The sequence below is a fragment of the Frankliniella occidentalis genome, unplaced genomic scaffold (genome assembly GCF_000697945.3).
Source record: "Frankliniella occidentalis isolate FOCC.00 unplaced genomic scaffold, Focc_3.1 Scaffold34, whole genome shotgun sequence".
NCBI lineage: Eukaryota > Metazoa > Arthropoda > Insecta > Thysanoptera > Thripidae > Frankliniella > Frankliniella occidentalis.
Window position 1 is genome coordinate 381,987 of NW_026267164.1, and position 22,649 is coordinate 404,635.

General features: G+C 42.1%; 7 protein-coding genes across 9 annotated transcripts in view; 3 read left to right on the forward strand and 4 right to left on the reverse strand.

The window, feature by feature from the left end:
* The window catches only part of LOC113211975 (dynein axonemal assembly factor 1), a 3,317-nt gene extending 652 nt beyond the window's left edge, over nt 1–2,665 (reverse strand). The window contains exons 1-9 of the mRNA XM_052266010.1: nt 2,358–2,665; nt 2,182–2,273; nt 1,874–2,095; nt 1,440–1,681; nt 1,250–1,314; nt 1,084–1,169; nt 773–876; nt 176–301; nt 4–95 (exon numbers count right to left, since the gene is read on the reverse strand). Of these exons, the coding sequence (XP_052121970.1) occupies nt 4–95; nt 176–301; nt 773–876; nt 1,084–1,169; nt 1,250–1,314; nt 1,440–1,681; nt 1,874–2,095; nt 2,182–2,273; nt 2,358–2,428 (1,100 nt within the window). The 5' untranslated portion in view covers nt 2,429–2,665. The remainder of the gene's footprint in view (nt 1–3; nt 96–175; nt 302–772; nt 877–1,083; nt 1,170–1,249; nt 1,315–1,439; nt 1,682–1,873; nt 2,096–2,181; nt 2,274–2,357) is intronic.
* A 389-nt stretch (nt 2,666–3,054) lies between these two features.
* LOC113211980 (monocyte to macrophage differentiation factor) lies at nt 3,055–7,144 on the forward strand. The gene is made up of 6 exons (XM_026430544.2): nt 3,055–3,424; nt 3,903–4,061; nt 4,218–4,305; nt 4,394–4,551; nt 4,624–4,876; nt 4,957–7,144. Exons 2-6 carry the CDS (start codon nt 3,952–3,954, stop codon nt 5,128–5,130), a joined length of 783 nt encoding a protein of 260 aa, XP_026286329.1. The 5' UTR covers nt 3,055–3,424; nt 3,903–3,951; the 3' UTR covers nt 5,131–7,144.
* LOC113211979 (methylglutaconyl-CoA hydratase, mitochondrial) lies at nt 7,143–8,392 on the reverse strand. The gene has a single exon (XM_026430543.2). The coding sequence runs from the start codon at nt 8,130–8,132 to the stop codon at nt 7,224–7,226; it is 909 nt and encodes a 302-aa protein (XP_026286328.1). The 5' UTR covers nt 8,133–8,392; the 3' UTR covers nt 7,143–7,223.
* Nucleotides 8,393–10,750: 2,358 nt separating this feature from the next.
* Nucleotides 10,751–13,682, forward strand: LOC113211977 (serine hydroxymethyltransferase). 2 transcript variants are annotated; one of them, XM_026430540.2, is made up of 9 exons: nt 10,751–10,907; nt 11,418–11,633; nt 11,744–11,919; nt 12,007–12,189; nt 12,261–12,473; nt 12,551–12,723; nt 12,823–12,997; nt 13,092–13,208; nt 13,308–13,682. In XM_026430540.2, exons 2-9 carry the CDS (start codon nt 11,431–11,433, stop codon nt 13,472–13,474), a joined length of 1,407 nt encoding a protein of 468 aa, XP_026286325.1. In that variant the 5' UTR covers nt 10,751–10,907; nt 11,418–11,430; the 3' UTR covers nt 13,475–13,682. The 2 variants fall into 2 exon arrangements, with proteins under 2 accessions (XP_026286325.1, XP_026286324.1); XM_026430539.2 differs by lacking the exon at nt 10,751–10,907 and adding an exon at nt 11,167–11,334.
* On the reverse strand, nt 13,643–17,696 carry LOC113211978 (uncharacterized). Of its 2 annotated transcripts, none has more exons than XM_052265996.1 (6): nt 17,463–17,696; nt 16,829–17,011; nt 16,533–16,748; nt 16,273–16,426; nt 16,025–16,169; nt 13,643–15,844 (listed from the first exon to the last, which is right to left on the reverse strand). In XM_052265996.1, exons 1-6 carry the CDS (start codon nt 17,548–17,550, stop codon nt 15,644–15,646), a joined length of 987 nt encoding a protein of 328 aa, XP_052121956.1. In that variant the 5' UTR covers nt 17,551–17,696; the 3' UTR covers nt 13,643–15,643. The 2 variants fall into 2 exon arrangements, with proteins under 2 accessions (XP_052121956.1, XP_026286326.1); XM_026430541.2 differs by having other exon boundaries at nt 13,643–15,943; nt 17,463–17,695.
* Nucleotides 17,697–17,916: 220 nt separating this feature from the next.
* LOC113211982 (28 kDa heat- and acid-stable phosphoprotein) lies at nt 17,917–20,511 on the forward strand. The gene is made up of 6 exons (XM_052265997.1): nt 17,917–18,079; nt 18,609–18,715; nt 18,790–18,897; nt 18,975–19,124; nt 19,277–19,424; nt 19,536–20,511. Exons 1-6 carry the CDS (start codon nt 18,070–18,072, stop codon nt 19,598–19,600), a joined length of 588 nt encoding a protein of 195 aa, XP_052121957.1. The 5' UTR covers nt 17,917–18,069; the 3' UTR covers nt 19,601–20,511.
* Nucleotides 20,512–20,576: 65 nt separating this feature from the next.
* Nucleotides 20,577–22,649, reverse strand: part of LOC113211985 (metabotropic glutamate receptor 6-like) — a 52,640-nt gene continuing 50,567 nt past the window's right edge. Inside the window, exons 9-12 of the mRNA XM_052266011.1 lie at nt 22,383–22,602; nt 22,055–22,259; nt 21,713–21,969; nt 20,577–21,640 (exon numbers count right to left, since the gene is read on the reverse strand). Of these exons, the coding sequence (XP_052121971.1) occupies nt 21,278–21,640; nt 21,713–21,969; nt 22,055–22,259; nt 22,383–22,602 (1,045 nt within the window). The 3' untranslated portion in view covers nt 20,577–21,277. The remainder of the gene's footprint in view (nt 21,641–21,712; nt 21,970–22,054; nt 22,260–22,382; nt 22,603–22,649) is intronic.

Consider the following 22,649-nt stretch of genomic DNA (forward strand, 5'->3'; position numbering starts at 1 on the left):
CGCTGACAGCCCGATGCTCCGAGGCCAAGGCTGCGCTGACCGGGCCTCTTTGGTTGGGGCAGATCCGCTAGCGAGTCACTTGCTCGGGCACGCGTCTGAAAACGGGGTCACTAGGTCATCTCGTGCGGTCGACGCCCTTTTGTAGTGGATCAGACAGGGTCGATCATCGCCTTACCTGGTCCAGTCGTCGGTCCTGTGTGTCACCGTCGGGCCCCGCAGCGGCTCCGTGATCGACGCTATCCTCGTTCCCCGAGGCGGACTCGTCGCTGCTGACCTCGTCATTGACCACCGCGAGCTCCGCCTGTAAGGCGATCAAATGTAAGTCTCCCCGAGTGTCACCTAGAAAGCTATCCTTTCTAGGTGTCACATTAACCGTTTCCCCGCTTCACAGCTGTGCAAAATAGCCGTATCTGACCTACCGACCCAACCGAGACGCGGCTGACCGCGCCCCGGTCCTCGGTGACCGCTCACCAGCCGCGTGCAGGTGAGAGGTGAGGAGGGGAGACAGTGGAGGGATCGCTCTTCGTCACCTCTTACCTGCAAGCGACTAGTGAGCGGTCACCGCTGACGCTGCGGCTGACCGAGACGCGGCCAGTGTAGGGGCAGCGCTGGCCGCGCCCCGGTCGCCTCGGTCGGTCACATACGGTGGTTCTGCACAGCTCTACTGTCCGCCGCCGCCTGCCGGTCAGCCGAGGCCGTCCCGTTACGCGCGCGCGCCCGGCGGGCCTGCCTACCTCGAGCGGCGCTGAGCGGCGCTCGCTCCCAGACTCACCCTCCCGACGGCGACGTCCCCCGCCGCGGCTTCGGTGCGCTGCCCGTCCTCGGCCGCAGCTTCGGCCCCGGCCTCGCCCCTCGCGCGCCGTATCCTCGTCAGGGCTGCAACGACACCAAGCAGGCCGTCATCAGCGTGCTTATTCGTAGCTTACCCTGTCGGAGTGTCAGCAGCTGCGGCCAGCTGAACTGCACGGTCGGTTCATCTTACTGGCTGTGAGAAGGGAGAGCATACATAGTTCCGCAATGAGTTGCACCTTATGTGGGGGCACCTTATGATGTGTCGAGCCGTGCACCCTTGGCATCTCTTACCATTTACACTGTTGGAAATTCTTTTATGTTCCGCATCCTGCAGCTCCTTCCGCATTGCTCGCTCCGCCTCAAGCCCTCCTTTCTCCCTGAAAATAAAAATAATATTACACCTTTCACTAGTGGTTTTGGCATTAGAAAATTACCTTCATATCAAACTCAAGCCCACCAGGCTTCTGCACATCTTCGATCTTTTTCAAACACCGGCCTTGCGTCGAGGTAGGTCAGGTGCCTCTAGAAGACAACAGCAGACTTTTCTCATGAGTTAATGAGTTACGGAAGTGAGAAAGTAGATACGGGTCCGATCGTCCTTACCCCTGGGCCGCCGGCAGCCTGCCCCTCTCCACCCTAACACTTACGCATGCCAGGGTGACGGTCTTTCTGTAGTGCGGGATGCTCTTGATGACGGGGTTGCCCGTGAGAGTGAGCACCCTAAGGTTGGCCATGCTGCTCAGGACGTCCAGGATAGCGACGTCATCGATGTTATTGTGCGACAAGTCCAGCACACCCAGGGTGAGGCAGTGCTCGAGCTCGCGAATATCCTCGGCGTCGTGCAGGCGGTTGTGCGACACGTTGAGGGTGTGCAATGCCGGTAGGGTCCCTATAGAGTCGGGGTGAGAGTGAAAACGCAAACCATGTTAATTTCTTCGTTTACAAGATTTTATTTCTTCTTTGTAGAGAACCGTTTGAGTGTACGTACATAAGTGACGTCTCCTAAAAACCATATCGGTCATAAAAAATACCCCCACCTCAAAACTAGTGCTGATAGCAACTCAATCCCCGTTCCGCTTACTCAAGTTCTGCAGGCGATGCAGTGTGTTGTGGGAGAGGTTGAGGGTGTCCAGCAGCTCCAGGTGTTCCAGGTTCTCTATCGTGCCGATGAGGTTGTGGTGGAGGTACAGGCTCCGGAGCTCGCGCTGTGCCTCCAAATTCTCGATGCAGCTGATGCCGTTGCTCTCCAACCATAAGCACTTAAGGCCAGTGTACTCCTCCAGGTTCTCAATCTTGGAATAACCTACGGTATTTGTGGAGACGAAAATTAACGAACATTTCTCACGAATCTTATTAATATACATTCGTCCCATTGCGCCCTACCCTTACCTTTGTAGTGCAGGTACAAGATGTCATTTAAATGAGGTGTCAGGTATCCCTTGGTCTCCTTGCACAGACGTCTCAACGACTCTTTCGTCATCCTGAAATAGAAGCCCCCCCTTTTAAGGCACTTCCGGTCATTTTTTACAAGACATGATTTCAATATTAGGTTTGCACATTTCAACCTCGGGTACTTATCTTCCTCTTCATTTTCACTAGATCGTCCTCTTTTACTGGCTCCGTTAACGCGCGACATAGTCACGGACTTTATCGAAGAAAGCTCAATGTGGTTGCCATGGCAACTTCACAGCTAGCTGATCAAGCCAGCTAGCTCTGACTCTAGCCGCCGAGCCCAACCGGCCCAAAACCCCAAATGAGAACGGGAACATCTCATTAGGCCAGTCAAGAAATCCGAGATCAGGGGATTATCGAATTTATTCCATAATTCGCATTTCCATCCATATTCCCCTTCCTCTTTACCCCAGGGAGCGGCGACAAGACTAGACAGAACTAGACCCATGCTCATAGTATGAATGGGGACTTCCACCATCATCTCTGCTGACTTCCCTCGTCCCCTCGTTCACCCTGCACTGAATATTTAAGGAACTATTTCAAAGCATATGAGTTTGTAGGAATCTTAAGTACACTTCGCTTTGAAGGAAGGGGAGGGCAGAAAGCAAAAGCCATCGAAAGTGGCCGGAGTGATGCTCATAATGGTCTAGGACGACGGGTTGGGCTTCTTTTCCCCCTCCTCTGACATTGGCGCTAGAACTTGTCTACGAGCTCCATAATCTTGTTATGGACCCAAGGCCAGTCGGCCAAAGCCGAAGCCCATCGTAGTCCGGACCATACTGACGCCTGCTAGTGGACGCGCAGCGAGTCGGAAGTCGGAAAGAGGGAAGCAGCAACCGGTGGGGGGTTGCTTCCCGCTAAGGGTGGTTGTTGCAGTTGTTTGCCAATTGCCAGTTGGTTGGCAGACTTGTCGCGGAGACGGGGACGGGACAGGGCGTCGGAGGGCTGTGGGCGCGTACGTCGCGTCGTCTGCTCTGGCTTGAGGCGGACAGCCTCTCGCCTTAGCAAAAGTTCCACTTAAATGGTTATTAAAGATTTTGTCGACTAGTTTTCTGTTAACTAGTGTGTGCGCTTGCATTCAAAATCTGACCTCGTCGGGAGAGTTAAGGTTGGGTTTCATGAGCCTCCGGCCTTGGACACCCTTTCATTTCCACACAATGAAGACGATGGCAGGTTCTGGGTAAGTTTCTAGGTGAAAGTTTCTCGGACTTGCGAAATACTGTGTGACTAAAGTCCAGGAAACTCAGGCCAGGACCTAGCAGCGGATGGCGGAGAGCTTAATAGACTCAATTGGATCGGTGCGAGCGGGCTGACAGTTGTATTGTATTGTGGCTTAAAGTGACTGCTCTCGGCTGGACGAATATCGTCTGCTGGTTGGTTGGGGAAGCATATTAGCAAAAGAAATTGTTATGTTTATTGGTGCATTCATTGGCTTATTTTAAAAATAATATACACAATTTTTGTCACTGGGTCGTATAGAATTGATCCCTTTATTTTTGAAAGAAGTAGTATTCTGTTCTTCACTTTACTTAATAAAGAAGGTTATGGGATAAGAAAGATACATTTTTTTAAAAACTTCAATTTTATATTTTGTCTGAGGACCTTAACAGTTGAGTTTCTGAGAAATGGGAAATGTATTTTTATTTTCTATTCATCAGGTATGGCTGTCCATTCAGAAAAATATATTCGTACGGCTAATGGTATTCTATGACTAAGATGACACATAGTTATACATCAACAAAACCATCATCAAACTGTGAAGATTCTTGTCAACTGTCAACTAGTTCAATGGATTGGTTTCTTAGAAGAATGCGTTGGTAAGAGTTTATTTCATAAATTTAAAATATTTAAAAGATATGTTTGCTTCCTATGTTTGCTTACCAAAGATTTTTTTTTATTTAACCTTTATAAGAATTTATGTTTCAATTTATTAAAATTTTAATTAATGTATAAAAACTAATGTATAATTACAGTGTGAAATGGCGAAATTCTCCTGCTGTTTGCAATCAAGCATACGTCCCCACAACTGCTGAACACATTGCTAACATCATTACTCATGGGGTGAGTTTCTCAAAGCTCAAGCTCATATCAGAAGAGCAAACTGCCTTTTAAAATTTTTATTTCTGGTATTTTTAACTTGGTTTTTCAGATATTGATCATTCCTAGTACCTGGGCATCATATGATTTGATGGAACGCTCTCATACTGGAGCTCAGTATGTATCAGCTCTAGTTTATGGGTCATCTCTTGTTCTTCTATTCTTCATGTCCACATCCTTCCACACTGTTCATTTCTGTGGTCTGAGCAAGTGAGTAAATACATCCCAAGTGCCATATATTCAAATTTTGATCATTATTAAAGTCTGGGAAGTAATTTTCAGAAAACTAAAGGATCTTCTGCATCGAACTGACCGTGCAATGATCTATGTCTTCATTGCTGCTTCATACTTTCCCTGGCTGATGCTGGGCCCAGTTGGTGCTGATGGGCTAGGCTCTCAACTTTGGTGGTTGATCTGGGTCCTTGCATTTTGTGGTATACTTTATCAACAATTGTTTCATGAAAGATATAAGACACTTGAAACAATATTCTACTGTTTTATGGCCATAGTTCCTGCTTTAACAATAATGCCAGAGGTTTGCTCATCATTTAACTATAAAATCTAATACTCTTCTTCATGTTTGTTAATGTCTTTAATGATCTCTTTCTTTTCCAGGATGATTTCCATGGTTTGACAGAGCTGAAATTTGGGGGTCTTATATACTTAATTGGTGTTTCTTTTTTCAAATGTGATGGCCGTATACCATGTGCTCATGCTATTTGGCATTTAATGGTTGCATTGGCAGCTGCTACACATTACAACGCCATTCAGAAATATCTATATCCGTAGTAGCACTTTGGTGATTCTCAAATACTCTTGCTTCAAATACTAATCAATTGCCAAATTGTATTACAGTTTGTTTGAACTTTGGACAAGTTAAATATTCCTCCTTGTTTTGTTCACCTGTGTTGAAATGAAAAACCAATTGTTGCTCAGGTTGTGAAATTTATAATCATTCTGTGATTGTAATGTGGATGAATTTTAGCGTGCCAAGATTTGGTGGTTTTCTTAGATCTGCCAACCTGTAACTTTTCTTTTCAAGTTACTGTATCATGCTAAGTATGACAACAAAGTGTTAAATAAAACCTGAAATCTCTCTATTTTACTAGAATCGAGCATGAAAAATGCTCATTTGTAGCTTATCATTATTGTTAGCTATAGTGCCAAAGTATAGAAGGGGTGTCCAGTAGTATTGACTTGCTAGGTATTGGAAAGTAGATCCTGATTGTGTATCTCTGAACCTAGTGTACTGTACCAAATATTTTGTTTGAAGAAATGTTTCATGAACGGTTACACTTCTTTTGACTGACATGAATTTTAAATAGTTTGTAGTTTTGATTCCAACCAGTTTTATGTTCATATGGGAATGGTAGGGCGAATTTGGTTCCTCATGTCATAAAGGGAGCAATTCTGTACCACTGTACCTGTAGATTTAGAGTAAAACCCAAAGAAAACTAGAAAGGGGGAGGGGAAGATTATGTGTTAGACATATTTCATTTCAGAATTTAATTAAATAGAGCTCTTTTTCCCATTTACAATTATAATGTAATGTTTAAATGCCGGCAATATTAGTTCATTTTTTTGTTACTGGGTGTTTGGGTGACTAGTCATATTCAAAATTAAACTTAAAATTAATTTCTACAGTTTCTAGGTATGTTTTCACCTCAGATGCTGGTATTTGTTGTACTTGAAAACTGACTCACTAACATGACATTTTTTTTGTGTACAAACTCAGCTTTTTATTTTGTGTAAGCTATTTTACTGTTGTATGTAATCTGTTCTCAGACACTCTTGTGTCAAGTGTCACAAACTAAAGAGGCTACACTAAAGTTAAGATTCTTGTTTGAAAACTGGAAGAAATTATTTAGGTAGATCAGTGTATTTTTGTTTGGATAGTTTTAAAACCCCCACTAGATTATTTGAATTAGTTTTTTGTTTTTGTATTGTGTTTTATGCTTTGATTATGTTTTTCTCACAATTTTAATGTACCCACTCTCACTGTGAGTTATTTATTTGCTCGTTTTGGTCTTGGTGCACTCTCAAATTGTGTGACTTAGTCATGAAAAATTAATTTTTCCGTATATATTATTAAAATGTGATCAACACAGCTCAAATTGCTTTCAGGAAGAGAGCTTGAATTTGCTCATTGTCTGTGATGTTAAGAATGCCATTGTACCTTCTCTTTCAATTACGTGTTAAGGAACTGTTTTTAGGTGATCGGCATGTCAGTCTGAATGTTAACTCTTAGATTATTGTAATTCCCAACTAAGGCCTACTATATTTTTTGCAATTCCATTTTCTGAAAGAAGTGTTTGAACTCAAATTTGCAAGCACGGTGTTGTATGTTTATATCTGGTTTTGAATTTTCTGTAAGAAAAGTTTAACTTGCTGCATGCTGATTTTCCAGATATCATAGCTAATTGATCTGTTTTGTTGGTAGTCTTAACAGAATGTCTTCCCCAGATACTGGGACCATATCAAGTCTTTTAATTTCCATTTTGATTTTTCTCCTTTGTAGAAATTGTCATGTTTTCATACTGCACTTGAATCAAGAAAGAGGTCATTTTAAAAGGTATGCTCCAGCTGTATTTCTCCTGACTTTCAACTACCGAGTTCTACATGGAGAATACATATTGTATTAGTAGAGACTTTGCCTACCTTTAATAACATTCCCTTCATAGTAATTAATTCCTGTTTTGCTGTGACTGATATTCAAAAAGAAACTTTCCTATATTTGAGGGAAGATTTTCTGTGAAATGATTTACCATACTGAGGATAAAATAAAAAGAGAAATGAAAAAGTATCACTGTGGTGTTCCAATTTATATTTGTTAATTCCAAGAATATACAACCTATAAAATTTTTCATTCACACAGCAAAATATCATTCTCCTTTATAAGCAGGAGCTCTCTTCTCTCTGAATGACTTAAGCCCTTCAAGTCGATCTTTAGTAGGGATTAGTCTAGCATAACATGCCTCTTCAATGAAACAGCCAGAATTTATATCAACCTCCATTCCTCTATTTATTGCCGATTTGGCCATTTGAACTGCTATAGGTCCATTCGGTAGAATTTCGGATGCAATTGACAGAGCTTTCATGTAGGCAGCATCCTGATCTGCATTTTGCTCTACCACAGAGTTTACCAAACCCATTTGAAAAGCTTCTGTTCCAGTCAGTATTCTGCCAGTAAATATTAGTTCCTTAGCTTTTCCGACTCCCACTATTCTTGGTAGCCTTTGAGATCCTCCAGCACCTGGGATGATGGCTAATTTAGTTTCAACTAATCCCATCCTTGATGAAGATGAAGCTGTTCTTATATCACAGGCAAGGGCTATTTCCAGGCCACCACCGAGTGCAACCCCATCTAGGGCAGCTATGACAGGGCAAGGTAAGTTTTCAATGTAATTTGTCATCATTCGTAACTTATTGACAAATGCATTCACTTCAGCTTGCGAGAAAGATGCCCGTTCTTTTAAGTCAGCACCAGCACAGAAAACTTTCGGAACAAGGCTGCGTAGTATAACAATTTTAACACTGGGGTCATACCGTATTGCTTCTAAAGAGTCACACAGCTGGTTGACAAGATTTTTACTCAAAGCATTTTTTGCTTGAGGGCGGTTGAATCCCAAAACTGTTATTCCACTGAGGTCTGCCTGGAGGTGAGACACCTGTAGATCTTCCCCCTCACTAAAGGGTTTTCCAGACACTGATACTCCTCGGCAAAAGGTTTTAAGATATGAGTGAGGTGAATTAATCGATAACGAAAAACGTACAAGCTGTCGTAAAGCCATAATTGCACTCCTTGGTGTTAGACTAGAACTGTTGCGGAGGACGATGATTCCGCAAGGCGGCAAGTGCGCAGGCAAAGTTCATGGCGCGTCGTCTGCTGTGCGCCGTCTGCTCTTTCGTAACGAAAACCACTGATGCCAAACATAGCAAGAGATAAACATAGCCAAAACGAATCAAGCTGACAGCAGGTTACATCGTTTTCATATGTTTCGAGTAATTTGTAATATTTATGCTGGTTTTCAAAAAAGGAAAGTGTAATTTAATTCTTAGAAAACTTACAAGATAAAGTAAATATTCAATTTCTCATACTGTCCCAAGAAGCGCCATGTTTGTACCCAGCCGCCATTGCTTGGTTTCAGTGTTACCAGACGCCCCGCATCCCCGCATTTTGTACCGCATTTTCGGGGGCCAATCCACAATCCGCATTTCTATTTTGGCCAAAATCCACATTTTTTGTTCTGTACTTCTTATATAATTTTGACCCAAGCGCCTTTTTTCCGCATTTGAATCCCCAAATCCGCATTTCAAGCTCCGTCCGTCCCCAATGGGGATGGCGACTGCCACTTGCGGCCGCTAGGAGCGCTAATGGGCCATGAGTTCAACTCTCGCTTCGAGACCGCGCTTCCCCATTGTGTCATATGGGTAACAGTGGCATCGAATAAGTGCTTGTTTTAAAAGAAATTGACCGAAATCTCGGGACTTTTTTGTGTTAATGGGGACAATAGACATAGGGTGCATTTCTGACGAAGAGATGCAGAGGAAATTATTCGCCGTAATAAAGGGCGAGTCGTTTTAGTTGGGCCGACCTACCGCGGCTGCCGTGAGCCTTCCTCTCATCGTATTTTTGCTATAAAAACATGAAATAAATCATTTAATATTAAAATCTACGTCTGCCTGAGTGAAAGCATCCGATAAATGACAGTGCCCTTGCTAATTTAACGTTTATGTCATTGAGAGACGCTTTTTTCCCCCTCGATTTGAACATACCGTTACCTGCCTTCGTTAATGTGATTTAACAGGTTATTTTTGACGGAATTGGAATGTTTCTTGACTTTAATCTATTATTTTCTATCCAATCTTACATCTAGTGTTAACCTTTACTCTCTATATTTCTTCCCCGTTTCGCAAACGCGTATTTCGGTACCCCTACAACAAGCAGAGTTTGAATCGCGCGCACCACAGTTGAACTCACAGCCCACTAGCGCCCTCTGCCCCGAGCTTCTCATATCGCCATCCCCATTTCACTCTTCGGATCCGGCAACACTGCTTGGTTTCTGTTTTGTAAACACAAACAAACAACACCACTGTATCCAAATTCGGCAGTTTAGCGAAATTTTGACAGTTTTCGTTGAGAGAAAAGAGCTCAACATATCACAATGCCAAGAGGCCGTCCCAGAAAGAATAATCCAGACTCGTCGTCACCGATGTGTGGACCGGCAATCCCGATGGACCCCACCTCTAACCAAGATGGTCCTCCAGAGTCTGCTTCAGGTCGTCCCACCAGAAACAGAATCGCAGTGCGGAAATTTGGAGCTGCTTCAGAAGAACATTATCGGCTTGCTATGAAAATTCATGCTGGGCACACTTCAGTTCAGCAACAGCCTATGCAACCGTCTCCGCCACCGCCCCAGAGGGCTGGATTAGATGATGCTGGAAATGGTTATGTTCTTATTCATAAGAGCTTTTGGAATAACATGTGCTCTAAGCTTGGTTGCTCCTCTTGTGGAAAAAAGAGCGTTCAAATGAAGACTGAGAGGCTGTCTGGGCTGGCTTGCAAACTCATAATGTATTGTACGGCTTGTGGAGTCGTCCTTAGTCAAGTTACTACAAGCTCTGAAGACAGCGGCAGCGGTGATGCTGATCCAGAGGATGAGTTGGACTTTGATGTTAACAGGCGTTTTGTCAAATTCTTTGTCAGTGAAGGAAAAAGTTATGATGATGTTGCTACCTTTAGCAAAACTCTAGGCATTCCAGTAATCAGCAAGAGTATGTTTGAAAAGTACAAAACTGATTTGCTATTAGTTAAAGATTAGCCCGAAGATATTTTAAGTAGTATTTGTTTTAAGTGGATAATTTATAAACAGCACCAATTATTTTATAATTTTTCTTCTTGATCTCAGCTGTTAAGTTTAAGTTTTATTCTGTAGGTAAATTAATTCAATACAGATGTTTCCTTTAATTTTACAACCACCTGTGATTTTCCAGTTATTTCTTTGTTTTGTGTAAAATTGTACTCAATAAAGTGTTTTGTTTCCAGCCAGATCTATTTGCCTATCTAATCTAATATGTATTACTGTCAAACCCCAGAATTTTTAGATATCCCAATGAAGAAATTTATCACAACTGGCAAGGGGGATATGGCAGGAGAGTTTTAACGTCTCCTGGATATGGCGTTAGCGACTAGGGGAGTAAGGGAGTGGGAGAGTGGGGGAGTAGGGGAGCACTATACCATAATAGGAGGGAGAATGTGGGACATGCATGGGAGGTGTACTGACAAAAAAAAAATAATGAAAAATATAGAGGAAGTATTTTTGATGGTGTACCCGTGTACCTGTCCTCCATCTTCTCCCCTCCCCTCTTCCCATTTTCTTCTACTTGTTGCTGGAGAGGGGGGGGGGGGTCGTGATTCCGCTCCGCTCTAAAGGCAAAGGCGGCTGCGCACGCAACGGCCGCAACGCTACAAACCAGCTGAGCCAGTTTTGTCGTGTTGCAGCAGTCCGACGTGCATTAGCTTTCTGGAATTTTACTGCTCACTCTGCTCTGCTGTCCGGGAAGAGGTACTCTGTCTTTAAGCAGTTTTATTTTATTGGACTTATTTTTTTGATTTGGCGTTATGTAATGCGGCTCTGGCAAGCTTATCTCACACGTGCACGATAGCCCGGTATTTACTTATTTGTTCAAGTTTTGCTGCTTTGTTGACGATTCAAGCGTTACTGTCTTAAATTTCGTCACTTTTTGTCGTTGGTATTGACCATGTAGCCGGGTGTCCCTTACAAACTCACTCTCAAACTGTTGGTTGCATCTCCTCCTGAACAACATATTTGGAAACTGATAAGTTGTTGAAAACATATTGAGCAAAGCCGAGGGCGGGGTTATCGCCTCATCAACTCTGACCAACCTAAACTTGGGGCCAGCTAGAGGGTCAGAGCAGTCAGTCAGAAACAGTACGCTGAGTGGCACACACATTTAAGCATTTAACGCATTGTAAGAGGGCTCAAACAAGGCTCCACCAACCTGTGTTAATCTTGTTGAGCGTGTTACTCTATTGTGCATTCAATCTTTTCCAGAACATCCGCCAAGATGGGTGATGATCTCCAGAAGATGCTCCATGAGAACATTTGGGATTCCGATCCTGAACTGTTTGAACTAATGAAGAAAGAGAAGCAGAGACAAATGAGTGGTTTGGAGATGATTGCATCAGAAAACTTCACCTCCCTATCAGTATTGCAGTGCCTCTCATCATGTCTGCACAATAAGTACTCAGAAGGCCTGCCAGGTCAAAGGTCAGTATAGAAATTGATAGACTTTTCTGAAATGTGTAGGTTTACATCTATTTTAATGTATCTTTGTCTTCATCACTAAATTTATTGTCATGGTTCTACGTTTGTTATAGGTACTATGGTGGTAATGAATTCATTGACCAGGTTGAGCTCCTTGCTCAGAAACGCTGCCTTGAAGCCTACAGGCTCGACCCCAATGAGTGGGGAGTCAATGTTCAACCATACTCAGGATCTCCTGCCAATTTTGCTGTATATACAGCACTTGTTCCACCTCACAGCCGTATTATGGGTAAAGAATTAAATAGTCATTGTACATACAGTTTTAACTTTAACAATTTTTATCTGTGAGAAACCTAACTTATGTTTGTAATCTTAGGTTTGGATTTACCGGATGGTGGCCACTTAACCCATGGATACTTCAATCAAAACAAGAAAATATCGGCAACTTCTATTTATTTTGAGTCAATGCCCTACAAAGTAAATCCTGAAAGTGGTTTGATCGACTATGACAAGCTAGATGAAACCGCTAAGCTTTTCAAGCCTCAAGTCATTATCGCTGGTGTGTGTTAAAATATGTTCCCTGCACTCTTCACTAATACTATTTATCTAATACCTGAATGTGTTTTTTAGGAATTAGCTGCTATTCCAGATGTCTGGACTACAAACGTTTCCGTGAAATTGCTGATCAAAATGGCGCTTATCTCTTTGCTGATATGGCTCATGTCAGTGGCTTGGTTGCTGCTGGTATCATCCCGTCTCCTTTCGAATACAGTGATGTTGTTTCAACTACAACTCACAAAACTCTCCGTGGGCCTAGAGCTGGTATCATATTTTTCCGCAAAGGCAAGTTTTAGGGAGAAAAGTTACCTATAACATTAATGTAAATGTTATTAAAATTCATTACCATTTTTGAATATCAGGAGTTCGCAACATTGGAAAGAATGGTGAGAAGATAATGTGGGACCTGGAAGCTCGTGTCAACACTGCAGTTTTTCCCACACTGCAGGGAGGTCCTCACAACCATCAGGTAGCCGGTATAGCAACTGCAATGAAGCAAGCTAAGACACCAGAGTTCAAAAAGTACCAAGAGCAGGTAATGTAGTACTTCTCTAGTATAGGGAATTAACTTTTTGATAGCAATTTAATAATCTTGCAGCAAATTTTTGAATTATTCCTTTTGTAAAAATTCTAGGTAGTAAAGAATGCCAAAACTTTGTGTGCGGGACTTCAAAAAGCAGGCTATAATATTGCAACTGGTGGTACTGATGTTCATCTCGTGTTAGTAGATTTGAGAAACATTGGTTTATCTGGTGCCAAAGCTGAGTTTGTCCTGGAAGAAATGCACATAGCCTGCAACAAAAACACAGGTAATTTTCTAATCCTGTTGTCCTTGGCGATATATTACACTGTGTTCGAAAAGACAGTTTCATTGGTTATTATTCAATGTATTATTTTTTTCAGTTCCTGGTGACAAGAGTGCTTTTAATCCTAGTGGTATCAGACTGGGCACACCTGCTTTGACCACCAGGGGTTTTGTTGAGAAAGATATTGAAAAAGTTGTTGACTTCATTGATAGAGGTATTGTCTCTTAATCACTTTCAAAGATGCTTCTTAAATTAATATAATATAATTAATACTTTCTACAAGATAACTGTTGTCTCTCTTGTCCTTGTGTAGGTTTGAAGTTGGGTTTGGAGGTTGCCAAAGCATCAGGACCCAAGCTAGTTGATTACAAGAAAGAGATGACTGAAAACACTGCTTTCTCATCCAAAATTGAGAAGCTGAGACAAGAAGTGCACGAGTTTTCCCGCAAGTTCTCCCTTCCAGGCTTGAAAGACTTCTAAGAATTACGCCACTGCTATTGTCTTACTCATCACTTGTTATTGAAGACACACATTCCACTCTTCTCTAATGTTAGTTAGGAATAATTTTTTATTATGAACAGTTTAAGTTATGAAATGTACCTGTGTCGCTGCCTTAAAACCAGCAATTTTTAAAAAATTACAATGTAATCATTTTAAAAAATTAAATTTATTTTGAGTAAAAAATTAATACTTGAAGGCATTATTTCTACCTTTTTACAAAGTACATAAAATACAATTCAGAGTGGTTCATTTTTAACAATCTCTTCACAACTTGAAGCCAAAAACCACAAATTGCAAATTAAAACTGTCTGAGTGTAGGTCCAGATATGGTGACAATTTAAGGACAGAAAGATAGAAAAAAATGAATCCACTACCTGCAACACAACTGAGCTTGTACATAAAAGTGAGGTGACCTCTGACTTACGTATGATTGCATTGACTGGTAAGTGGATGAAATTACCGAAAATGGAGGACAAATACATTGAGACATATTAGTGAAGTACAGAAAAATACATTGTGTACATTTTATAAACAATAAATATCACAACTAAAGATTCAACATAAATAAAGTTGTACTACCATCTCAAAATTGTTATTTGAGTCACAGCTTGAATTGAGAAGCAGCATCACATCAAGCTAAAAGACTAGATGTCTCAAAAAGCTACAGGAGACACAGGAAATATTGGAGATTCAGATGGACATTTCTGAAAAATAGACAAGCCCACTATAGGTCTTTTTACATTGGTTAATCAATCAACAAAAGATTGAGGAATTTCAGATCGACACACAACTATGAGCAATTGACATTATTATTCAGTATATGACTGAATTATAGCAATTATAAAATTGTGAAACACAACAAAGTTGTGATAGTAAAGTAATTAGTGTGATGCCAATACAACAGACAGCTAACTTCTCCTCAGAATACTGCAAGACACAAAATGTACAATAAATATTTGATCATAAAATTTCAAAATTATAACATAGGAGGTAAATCTTACAGGATAGCAAAATACGAGAGTTATTTTACAATTGATCCGATAATAGGAATACTTTCCTGTCAAACTCAACATACATAATTGTAATTTAGGCACTTTTGTCAGAAATAGCAAATTAAAAGTAATAAGCAGGTCTCAAACCTTCACTTTGGAAAAAGCAGCTATGATATATCAAGTTAATGACGCTTATGTTTACCATGTTGATCTAGAAAGAAAAAGAATCTAAATCATACAGGTACAATTTACCTAATCTAACAACTTTTGCAGATTTTTGAGATGCCTTGTAATCGAATAATCTACTAGTAAAAATTTGGCACCAACTGTTGTACAGATAGAACGGATTACCAACACAAGATTGAGGACATATGCATATGACAATGTAAATGCATAAGGGACCTAAATTTATATTGAAGGATATGCTCCCACACAAGTCACCGAGTCATCACTCAAAGAAAGACCTTAAAAGTCCACACTAAGTCCCACAGTGTATAGCACAGCCTCCATCGTTCATTGAAATGAAAAATAAAAACTGTGCTTTACACTGAAACAATATCAGACAGAAAAGGAAACAGTTGAAACTTTTAACCAGTGCAAACTGTTTCTGATTTTTAAAAAATGTGCAACAAAAATTATCTACTTACATATGTTTAGTGACAAACAGAGTTCAAGAATTGAATACAAAACACAAACAAATTCTTTGAGGCAAACAACAAGTTAAAAGAAAAAACCAAGAACAACAACATCTAATACTTATTTATGAGACAATCACCATTTTTACAGATTTAAATTAATCATAAACATTCATTCCACAGCCTTCATAGCCTCCCATTTTAAACAGGTAGTCCTTGGTCAATACAATAAAAGGCATTCCAGCATAGCACCAGTCTTAATTTTGTCAAAACTACACCTTTGGCTTCAAACAATACAAGATAATACACAACAATCCATCAAAAATAATTATCAGGGCTAGTTAAATTTATGTTCAATAAAGAATCCTCAGTATTTTTATGCAACAGGCCAGGCCAATAGCTAAATATACTTGCTGAGTACAGTATAAAAATTATATCAAAAATACAGTGTCAAAAAATACTTTTGATGATTCTGAACTCCAAAATAGTTTGCAGATTTAGATGATATTGAGAATTATAAGCTATAGCTCAGTAGTTATTTCATCTTGAGGACGGAAACCAAGAGTAAGGAAGTCATCTTCATCTAGAAATTCTCTAGCACTGGGCCATTCGTTCATAGCTGTGCAGTCCCATAAGCTATCATCAGCACAAGAGTCACTCCAGTCACCACTAATGGGTCCAATAGGACCCACAGGCTGAGGGCTACTCGGATTGGAAGCTGCCTGAAATGAAGACAAACTATTTGATTTGGGAGCATTGCCCAGGTGAGTAGAGTAGGTGGGGTTTGTCTGGATTTTCAAAAAGTTAACAAGCTGATCAACCTGAAAAGAAAGTAATAATAGTTAATTATCATAATACAGGTGATTCCAGGTGAAGAGGTAATAGGTTTTAAGATACAGCACCTCTTGTGGATTGTGCTTTTTGTACCGTCGCAGAACTCTCTCTCCCCATCCCAGAAGTGTGCGCCAGTCATCCGGAGGATAAGTGATACAGTCATCACGACGATTCAGGAGAATTAAGATGCGTGATAAATCTTTCAATACAGGCCTGCATTTTCAAAATTAATCCAGACAATTGAAATTAGAAACTAGAATTATCTTTAGAGAGGAGGAAATTTTTTGAAGTCATATGCTCCTAGGCACCACCTTACCTGTAGGCTTGGACTGCAGAATGTTTGCTAGTGTGCGCTTGAAGCAAAGTTCTCACTTGTCGTCTGGTGTCATTGAGCATAGCCAAAAATATAGGTGCTTCAGAGCGTAATGTCCAGATATGTTTCAGAAACTCTCCTCTCTCAGCTGCGTCTCCTGTCAAACAAATACGAGACGTGTTAAAAAGTGGACAGGGTTGTAATCGGTTGTAATAAATCCAAATTTTAAGATTGAGAGAAAGGGAACTTGTCTGGAACCTCACCATGACTATGTCTACTAATAGTTGATTGAGCAGAGCCAGCAGATAGGTGCTGCTCTTCTTGTTTCCAATGTCTTGTAGACCTTGAGCGACGAAACCGCAAGAGGATTCCAGCTGCGACTAACAGCAGAATGCAAATAGCTGCTCCACAGAGTACACCTACTACTACAGATAGTCTAGAGCCAGAAAGAGCTAGCGCACCAAGTAGAAGAGACCCTTCTGAAATAAAAAAACATAAATTAGCTCTGAATTATGTAGGTATTACTAATCACAGCAAACTAATACAGAATATAACAAACCTGCACACACTCGTCCCATATAGTCGATTTGTGATGACCATTCTTCACGGTAACCAAGAGGACATGAATCTACACATAATCTTGATTCCATGACAATGAGATTGGCGCACTTAACACATAGAGATCCGCCCGTGTCAGCACTCCGACACTTAAGACAATCCTCCATAGTAGCATTACAGCCAACTAGAAATCAAGAATGGAAACATAAAAAGTAAATTAACAGTTTTGATGTAAAATAAAGTACAGCAATAACTCGCCAAGAAGTAGCATGGAACATTTTTAATAAATGAGAACAAGTGGGACAGTGGTTTCTCCCAGAAAATTGAATGCTTGATGGAACAGATTCAATGGCATGTATCTATAAAGGCAAAAGAGAATTTTGAATTGTAGCATACCTTACCAAATGCTATTTAGAAAGGAACAGTTACTTTTAAAATAAAAGGAGATCAAGAGCAAGAGAGGCGTGTCTCATGTGAAACTGGTTCTTCAAGCACATGATGAGACGCTTTGTATGTCTTTCAATGAATATTAAATGAATGTAATCGTTAATTATGAATGGGGTAGATCAATGTAATTGATTTCAGTTTAAAGGCATACATGTAGAATGAGGTAAATTTCAACCAGGGATACTCACTTGATGGTTGTAATGAGGTCAGATCACCTATGAGGCAGGCAAGTAGCATCCAACTAACCAGCCACACGTCTCTCGACGGGTTCGACATGGCACATGCATCATAGAAATTACAGTTCTGAGGACGTAAGTGAAAACATCCCTATAAAGTAATTACTCAATTAATTCCATTTGAGAATTTTGCCTTTCACCATAACACACAGCTTTCTAGGAATACGTAAACAAGCTGACCTGTGGTCCTAGATGTGGTGCAGAGGCAGAGGTGACACTACGGGCAGAAGTCCGTTCGAGTTGGAGGTTTGAACCGTTAGAACAAAGAAAGGACTCCAACAAAAAGTTAAGAACACAAACAACTTTTTAAATAGTTCAATTTTAAAATAATGCACGCGTGACAGCACGTTGACTCTGAAAATAGACGCGGGAGGAAAGATTGTGCGTTACTGTACAGAAACGAAAGAAACGCACAACGCACACACGGATGTGATGTTCTCATCATCTAACATTTCGACCTGTTTCCGGCAGTTGTAAAATTTTCCTACGCAAGTCCACGCAAAATCACCTCATTTTCTAGGTTTCCCGTGTCTTCGTCTCCTTTTATTTACTCGTCACAATGCCGAAAGGTTCGATACTTTATCTAGAATAATTTTGGGGTTTGCACTGTCTATATTGTAGTAGATTTCCATTCGACTAGTTTGTAACTAATCGGGGACCCACAGAACTGTTACTTGACTTATAACTGCTTTTGTTTAACACATTTTTTACTAAATTTTAAATGTAGAATTCTTATTTTCTGTACTCCCAATTTTCAGCATCTAGAGTATTTTGATTTCCGTTTAGAGGTTTTTAAATTTGGATGTACGGGTGCCGTATTGTGTTTGTAGGTTATGTTGTTGTGTTGTGTTGTTGGGTTTCAAGGAAGTTATTTTCACGGAGTTAGCTTCCCTTCAGAATTTGAAGTTTTCGCCAATATTTTCACATTTTTTTGGTCCTCAAAAAAGCTTGTGTTTAGCCACTATAACTTTCAATACAAATTTCTCAGTTTTCTGTAGTGCACCTTCCTTTGTGTTGGCCATATATTTTTATAATTTCCGGGCAATTGTTTCGTCTTTCGTCCTGTGAATGGTTTGTTTATTGATTTTTTTCGCACAGGTAGAGGAGGAAAGTTTGTTAACCACAAAGGGAAACATCGTTCATTCACTAATCCTGATGAATTAGAAGAACAGCGCAAACGTGAAGAAAAGGAACGGCAGTGGAGGGTGAGTTTTTCTTAATGTGCTGTGTACATTCCGTCTTTGAGCAGTATGCCTATTATTGCTTGTATTTTTCTTAGGCTGAGCGAGGAGAAGTTACTTCAAGTGAAGAGGAGGAAGATGACGAAAAGAAGGGCTCTGACGAAAGTGATTCAGAAGAAGAATCATCATCAGAAGAAGAAGAAGAGGTATTATTATAATTTACTATTATGGAACTATCTCATGTGATCTTAAAATCTGTAAAGTTATTTTTTCTTGTGCACAGGGAAAGGCGAAGGGAGTGGAAGGTTTAATTCAAGTTGAAAATCCTAATAGAGTTCAAACTAAAGCAAAGAAGTTATCAACTCTAAATACAGAACTAGCCAACACTGCCAGCACAAGCACTAAACCAGAACTCTCAAGAAGAGAAAGGCAAGTTATTTTGTCAATTAGTATTATTATTTTTCTGAAGACCAAGCTAAGTGTGGCATATTATTTATACCCTGCTCTACAGGTTATTATGTAAGAAATGTGTCTTCCTGAAATGTTTCAGTGTAGGTCTGAACAAATCTTCTTTGTTGTAGGGAGGAATTAGAAAAGCAAAGAGCTGCAGCAAATTATCAACGTCTTCACGCCAAAGGAAAAACAGAAGAAGCTCGAGCTGATCTCGCAAGGCTTGCAATTATCAAGGCTCAGAGAGAGGAGGCAGCAAAGAAACGTGCCGAAGATGCTAAAAGTAAGAATTTTTGTTGATTTCTTTCTTACCAATAGATTTCTTCAATGGATATCCTTAAAATGTCAACTCCCTTTTGTTTTACTAACATCCTTTATTTCTTCTCTTTTCCAGTTAAGGAGGTTGAAGCTCAGAAAAAGAAACAAGCAACTCAAAAGGCTCTTGGCAAAAAAGTTTGAATTGTCAAAGAACTCATAAAATGTCTGTCAGAATGTTCTTTGTTTGCCATTGTGTTTCCTTCCAATGTCGAGATCCATGCAACCTCTGAGTATGTGACTTTGGTTTCTGACTATTGTAAAATTTTGTTGCTCATGGCTGCTCTCTGTGGGACTCAATATTTTGTTTTGGAATACCTGATACTGATAATTAATACTGAAGAACTGTTTCTACTGGCTTTTGTCTATTTTTTCTACTCCTGTAATTTTCTAATGTGTATAGCATTCCATCTCTAAGTTTTCAATTTTGTACGTGGGCTTACAGATTTAAATTTGTTGTAGTACATATGAAGTATAATTGATTTTAGTAACGACCCCTGTGCAGGTAGAATCTTTTGGTATGATCTGTTGATTAGTAATATACCTAGCCACATCAACAATGAAATTCTTGGGCACCTTACTGAATTTTTAATGAATTTTTTTTTTAAATCTAGTCAGTTTGTGGATTAAGACATTTCATCACTATGTGTTTACTTCAATGTATACCACTTAGTGGTCCTTCTTGTAAAAGGATATTTACACTCATTGTACTTTATACTTGTGCCTAACTGAAAAAATCTAGTTTGCACCACTTACACATTACTGGGTAGAGATGATATTGGGCTGATATTCCTATTGGACAAGAAAAAACAAATAAATTTAGCTTCTTGTTGTTCTGCTGCAATGCTGTGATTTCTGTTGTTTTAACTGCACATCAGTTTCACTGATGTAATTTTGTTTTGAAGTGTTGTGTAATTTAAATTTATTTGTATGTACAGCGCCTCTTGTCTGCTTCTGGTTCAGAGCTGAAGCAAACAATTTTTAATGAAATTCAGGTTTATATTCCTTTTGTAGAAATTATAGAATAGGTAAATAAATCAGGAGATTACAGCACATTTTGGGTAATATCAATTATTTTCCTGGGTGATTTGTTATCCTGTTCAAGAAGTGGTTAAAGATGTTGAATGAAATTTGAGGCTTTATTGAATACAGATAAATTACAGTAAGTTTGAAATACGGGCCTACAAGGATATGGCATGTTTTGTCATGTGTGAATTGATGAACTTGTAGCCCTGACTATCTCCCACTTGGCAAATTTCAAAATATGAAGGGGTTTATTGCTGCAACAGTACTCCCGCCAATTTATCACATCTCACATATGGTTACACGTATTTACACTTTCATTTTATACATAACTTGAGCATGATTGTTCTCCAACGAGTTCATTGAGATCACATGGGAATCTCTGCTGATTTCAGGAGGGAGTAAGTCACATTATCTCGCACGCCCACTCTTTCCTGGAGTAGGCAGAGGGTGTCTCAGTACCCCATCCCTAGTTACCCGGATCAATCGACCGCAACTGCTTCTGGAAAAATGTGTGCAGTTACGTTGGTTTGATCGGGGGATGCCTTCAAGTGCAGCGAGCCATCAGACGAGGACAGGAGACCGCCGCCTTGTGTGCCGGTGGCGGTGGCGCCTGCTGCGGCCTGGGCTCCCCGTCGTGTCCGTGTCCGCGGCCGTGTCCGCGGCCGTGTCCGCGGCCGTGTCCGGGCGCGCAGTCTCCTCACCCTCACCCGCCAGCGAGTCCGTCAGGGAGGCGGGGGCGCGCCCCGCGGAGGGCTGATGCCCGGGCTGGGGGCGGTGGGGTGAGGGGGCGCTTTGCTACGAGTGGAGGACGTGGGGGCCGTTGGGGCCCTGTGCCGCCGCCGCCGCCGTCGACACCTGCTGCTCGGCCGGCGTGGAGGCGGCCGCGCGGTGGTTGTGGTTGTTCAGGTGCTGGTGGTGATGATTGTTGTGATGGTGGTGGTGGTGGTGGTGATGGTGGTGATGGTGGTTGTCGTGGTCGTGGTGGTTCGCCAACGGCACAGGGGCTGCGCCACCACACGCGCTGTCCCCACTGGACTCAACTTGGGTGGCCGGGGCGGCAGGGACGGCGGTTGGCGGGGGCGGCGACTGCACCAGCCTCTCCACGTCCATGTCGATGTAGTCGAGCGACGAGAGCCTCGCGGGGTTGGCGGTGATGATCTAGCGAGAGCAATCGGAGAGTAAGCACGAGGTTGGCGGGCACATACAGAGTCTAACGGGTTGTTTTCTCACCTCTGTGGCAGATCCCGTTGACCCCTTTTTGGGGGTGGATTGCACGGAGCCGTTTGCGGCCTGGAGCTGCTCCGCGTCCTCGTCGCCAAGGCGCGAGGCCGGCACGACGCCCTGCTCGGGGTCCTCCGTGCCCGGCGCCCGCACCTCCTCGACGGTCGGGCCGGGGCGCGGGTCGGCCGCGGTAAGGTCGAGGTCCAGCAGCGACGTCTGCTGTGACCGGCTCATCTTGATGCCACCGTTGGCCACGTACTGGGGCGCTGTGCAAACGAAGGGACGCGTTGCACCAGACCAACCCTAAGTACATCACGCCCAGAACACGAAAACACTCTGATGATCACTCACGATCGTCGCTCTGCGTCGCCTTGTGCAGCTTGTCGGGGGCCGTGGTGGAGGCCGCGGCCGTGCCGATGGCCGCGGTGGGCACTGCGGGCCGCATGGCCGTGGAGGCCGTGGCCGCAGAGCTCTTGATGGTGGTGGGCACCTTGCTCGTCTTGGGCATCATGGACTGGCGCACGTTGCGCTCGGGGTGGAAAACGATGATGTAGAGCTGCGCCACGGGTCAAGCCATTCCTTTATTTGATTTTGAAACACTCAGCCGCGGCAGCGTTTACGGCACAGTTTAACTACAGAACCCTTGCAGTAAAGTAAATTACCCCCATTACCCCCATACCTTGGGCGTGAACAGGCAGGCCACGGTGACGAACGCCGACAGCGAGATGGTGACGGACATGGAAGTGATCCTGAGCGCCACGTGGTTGGCCGTGGCGAAGAACAGCGGCACGAAGGCCAGCCAGATGACGCACGTGGTGTACATGGTGAAACCTATCGAAGCAAGCACGTGGCCGTGTGAGTTACACTGCGGCCCCTGATGGCGCCCTCCCCCATTTGCCCTTTATCGCCTTTATCCTGATTCATTTCACCTGTCCATGGGCCCGCT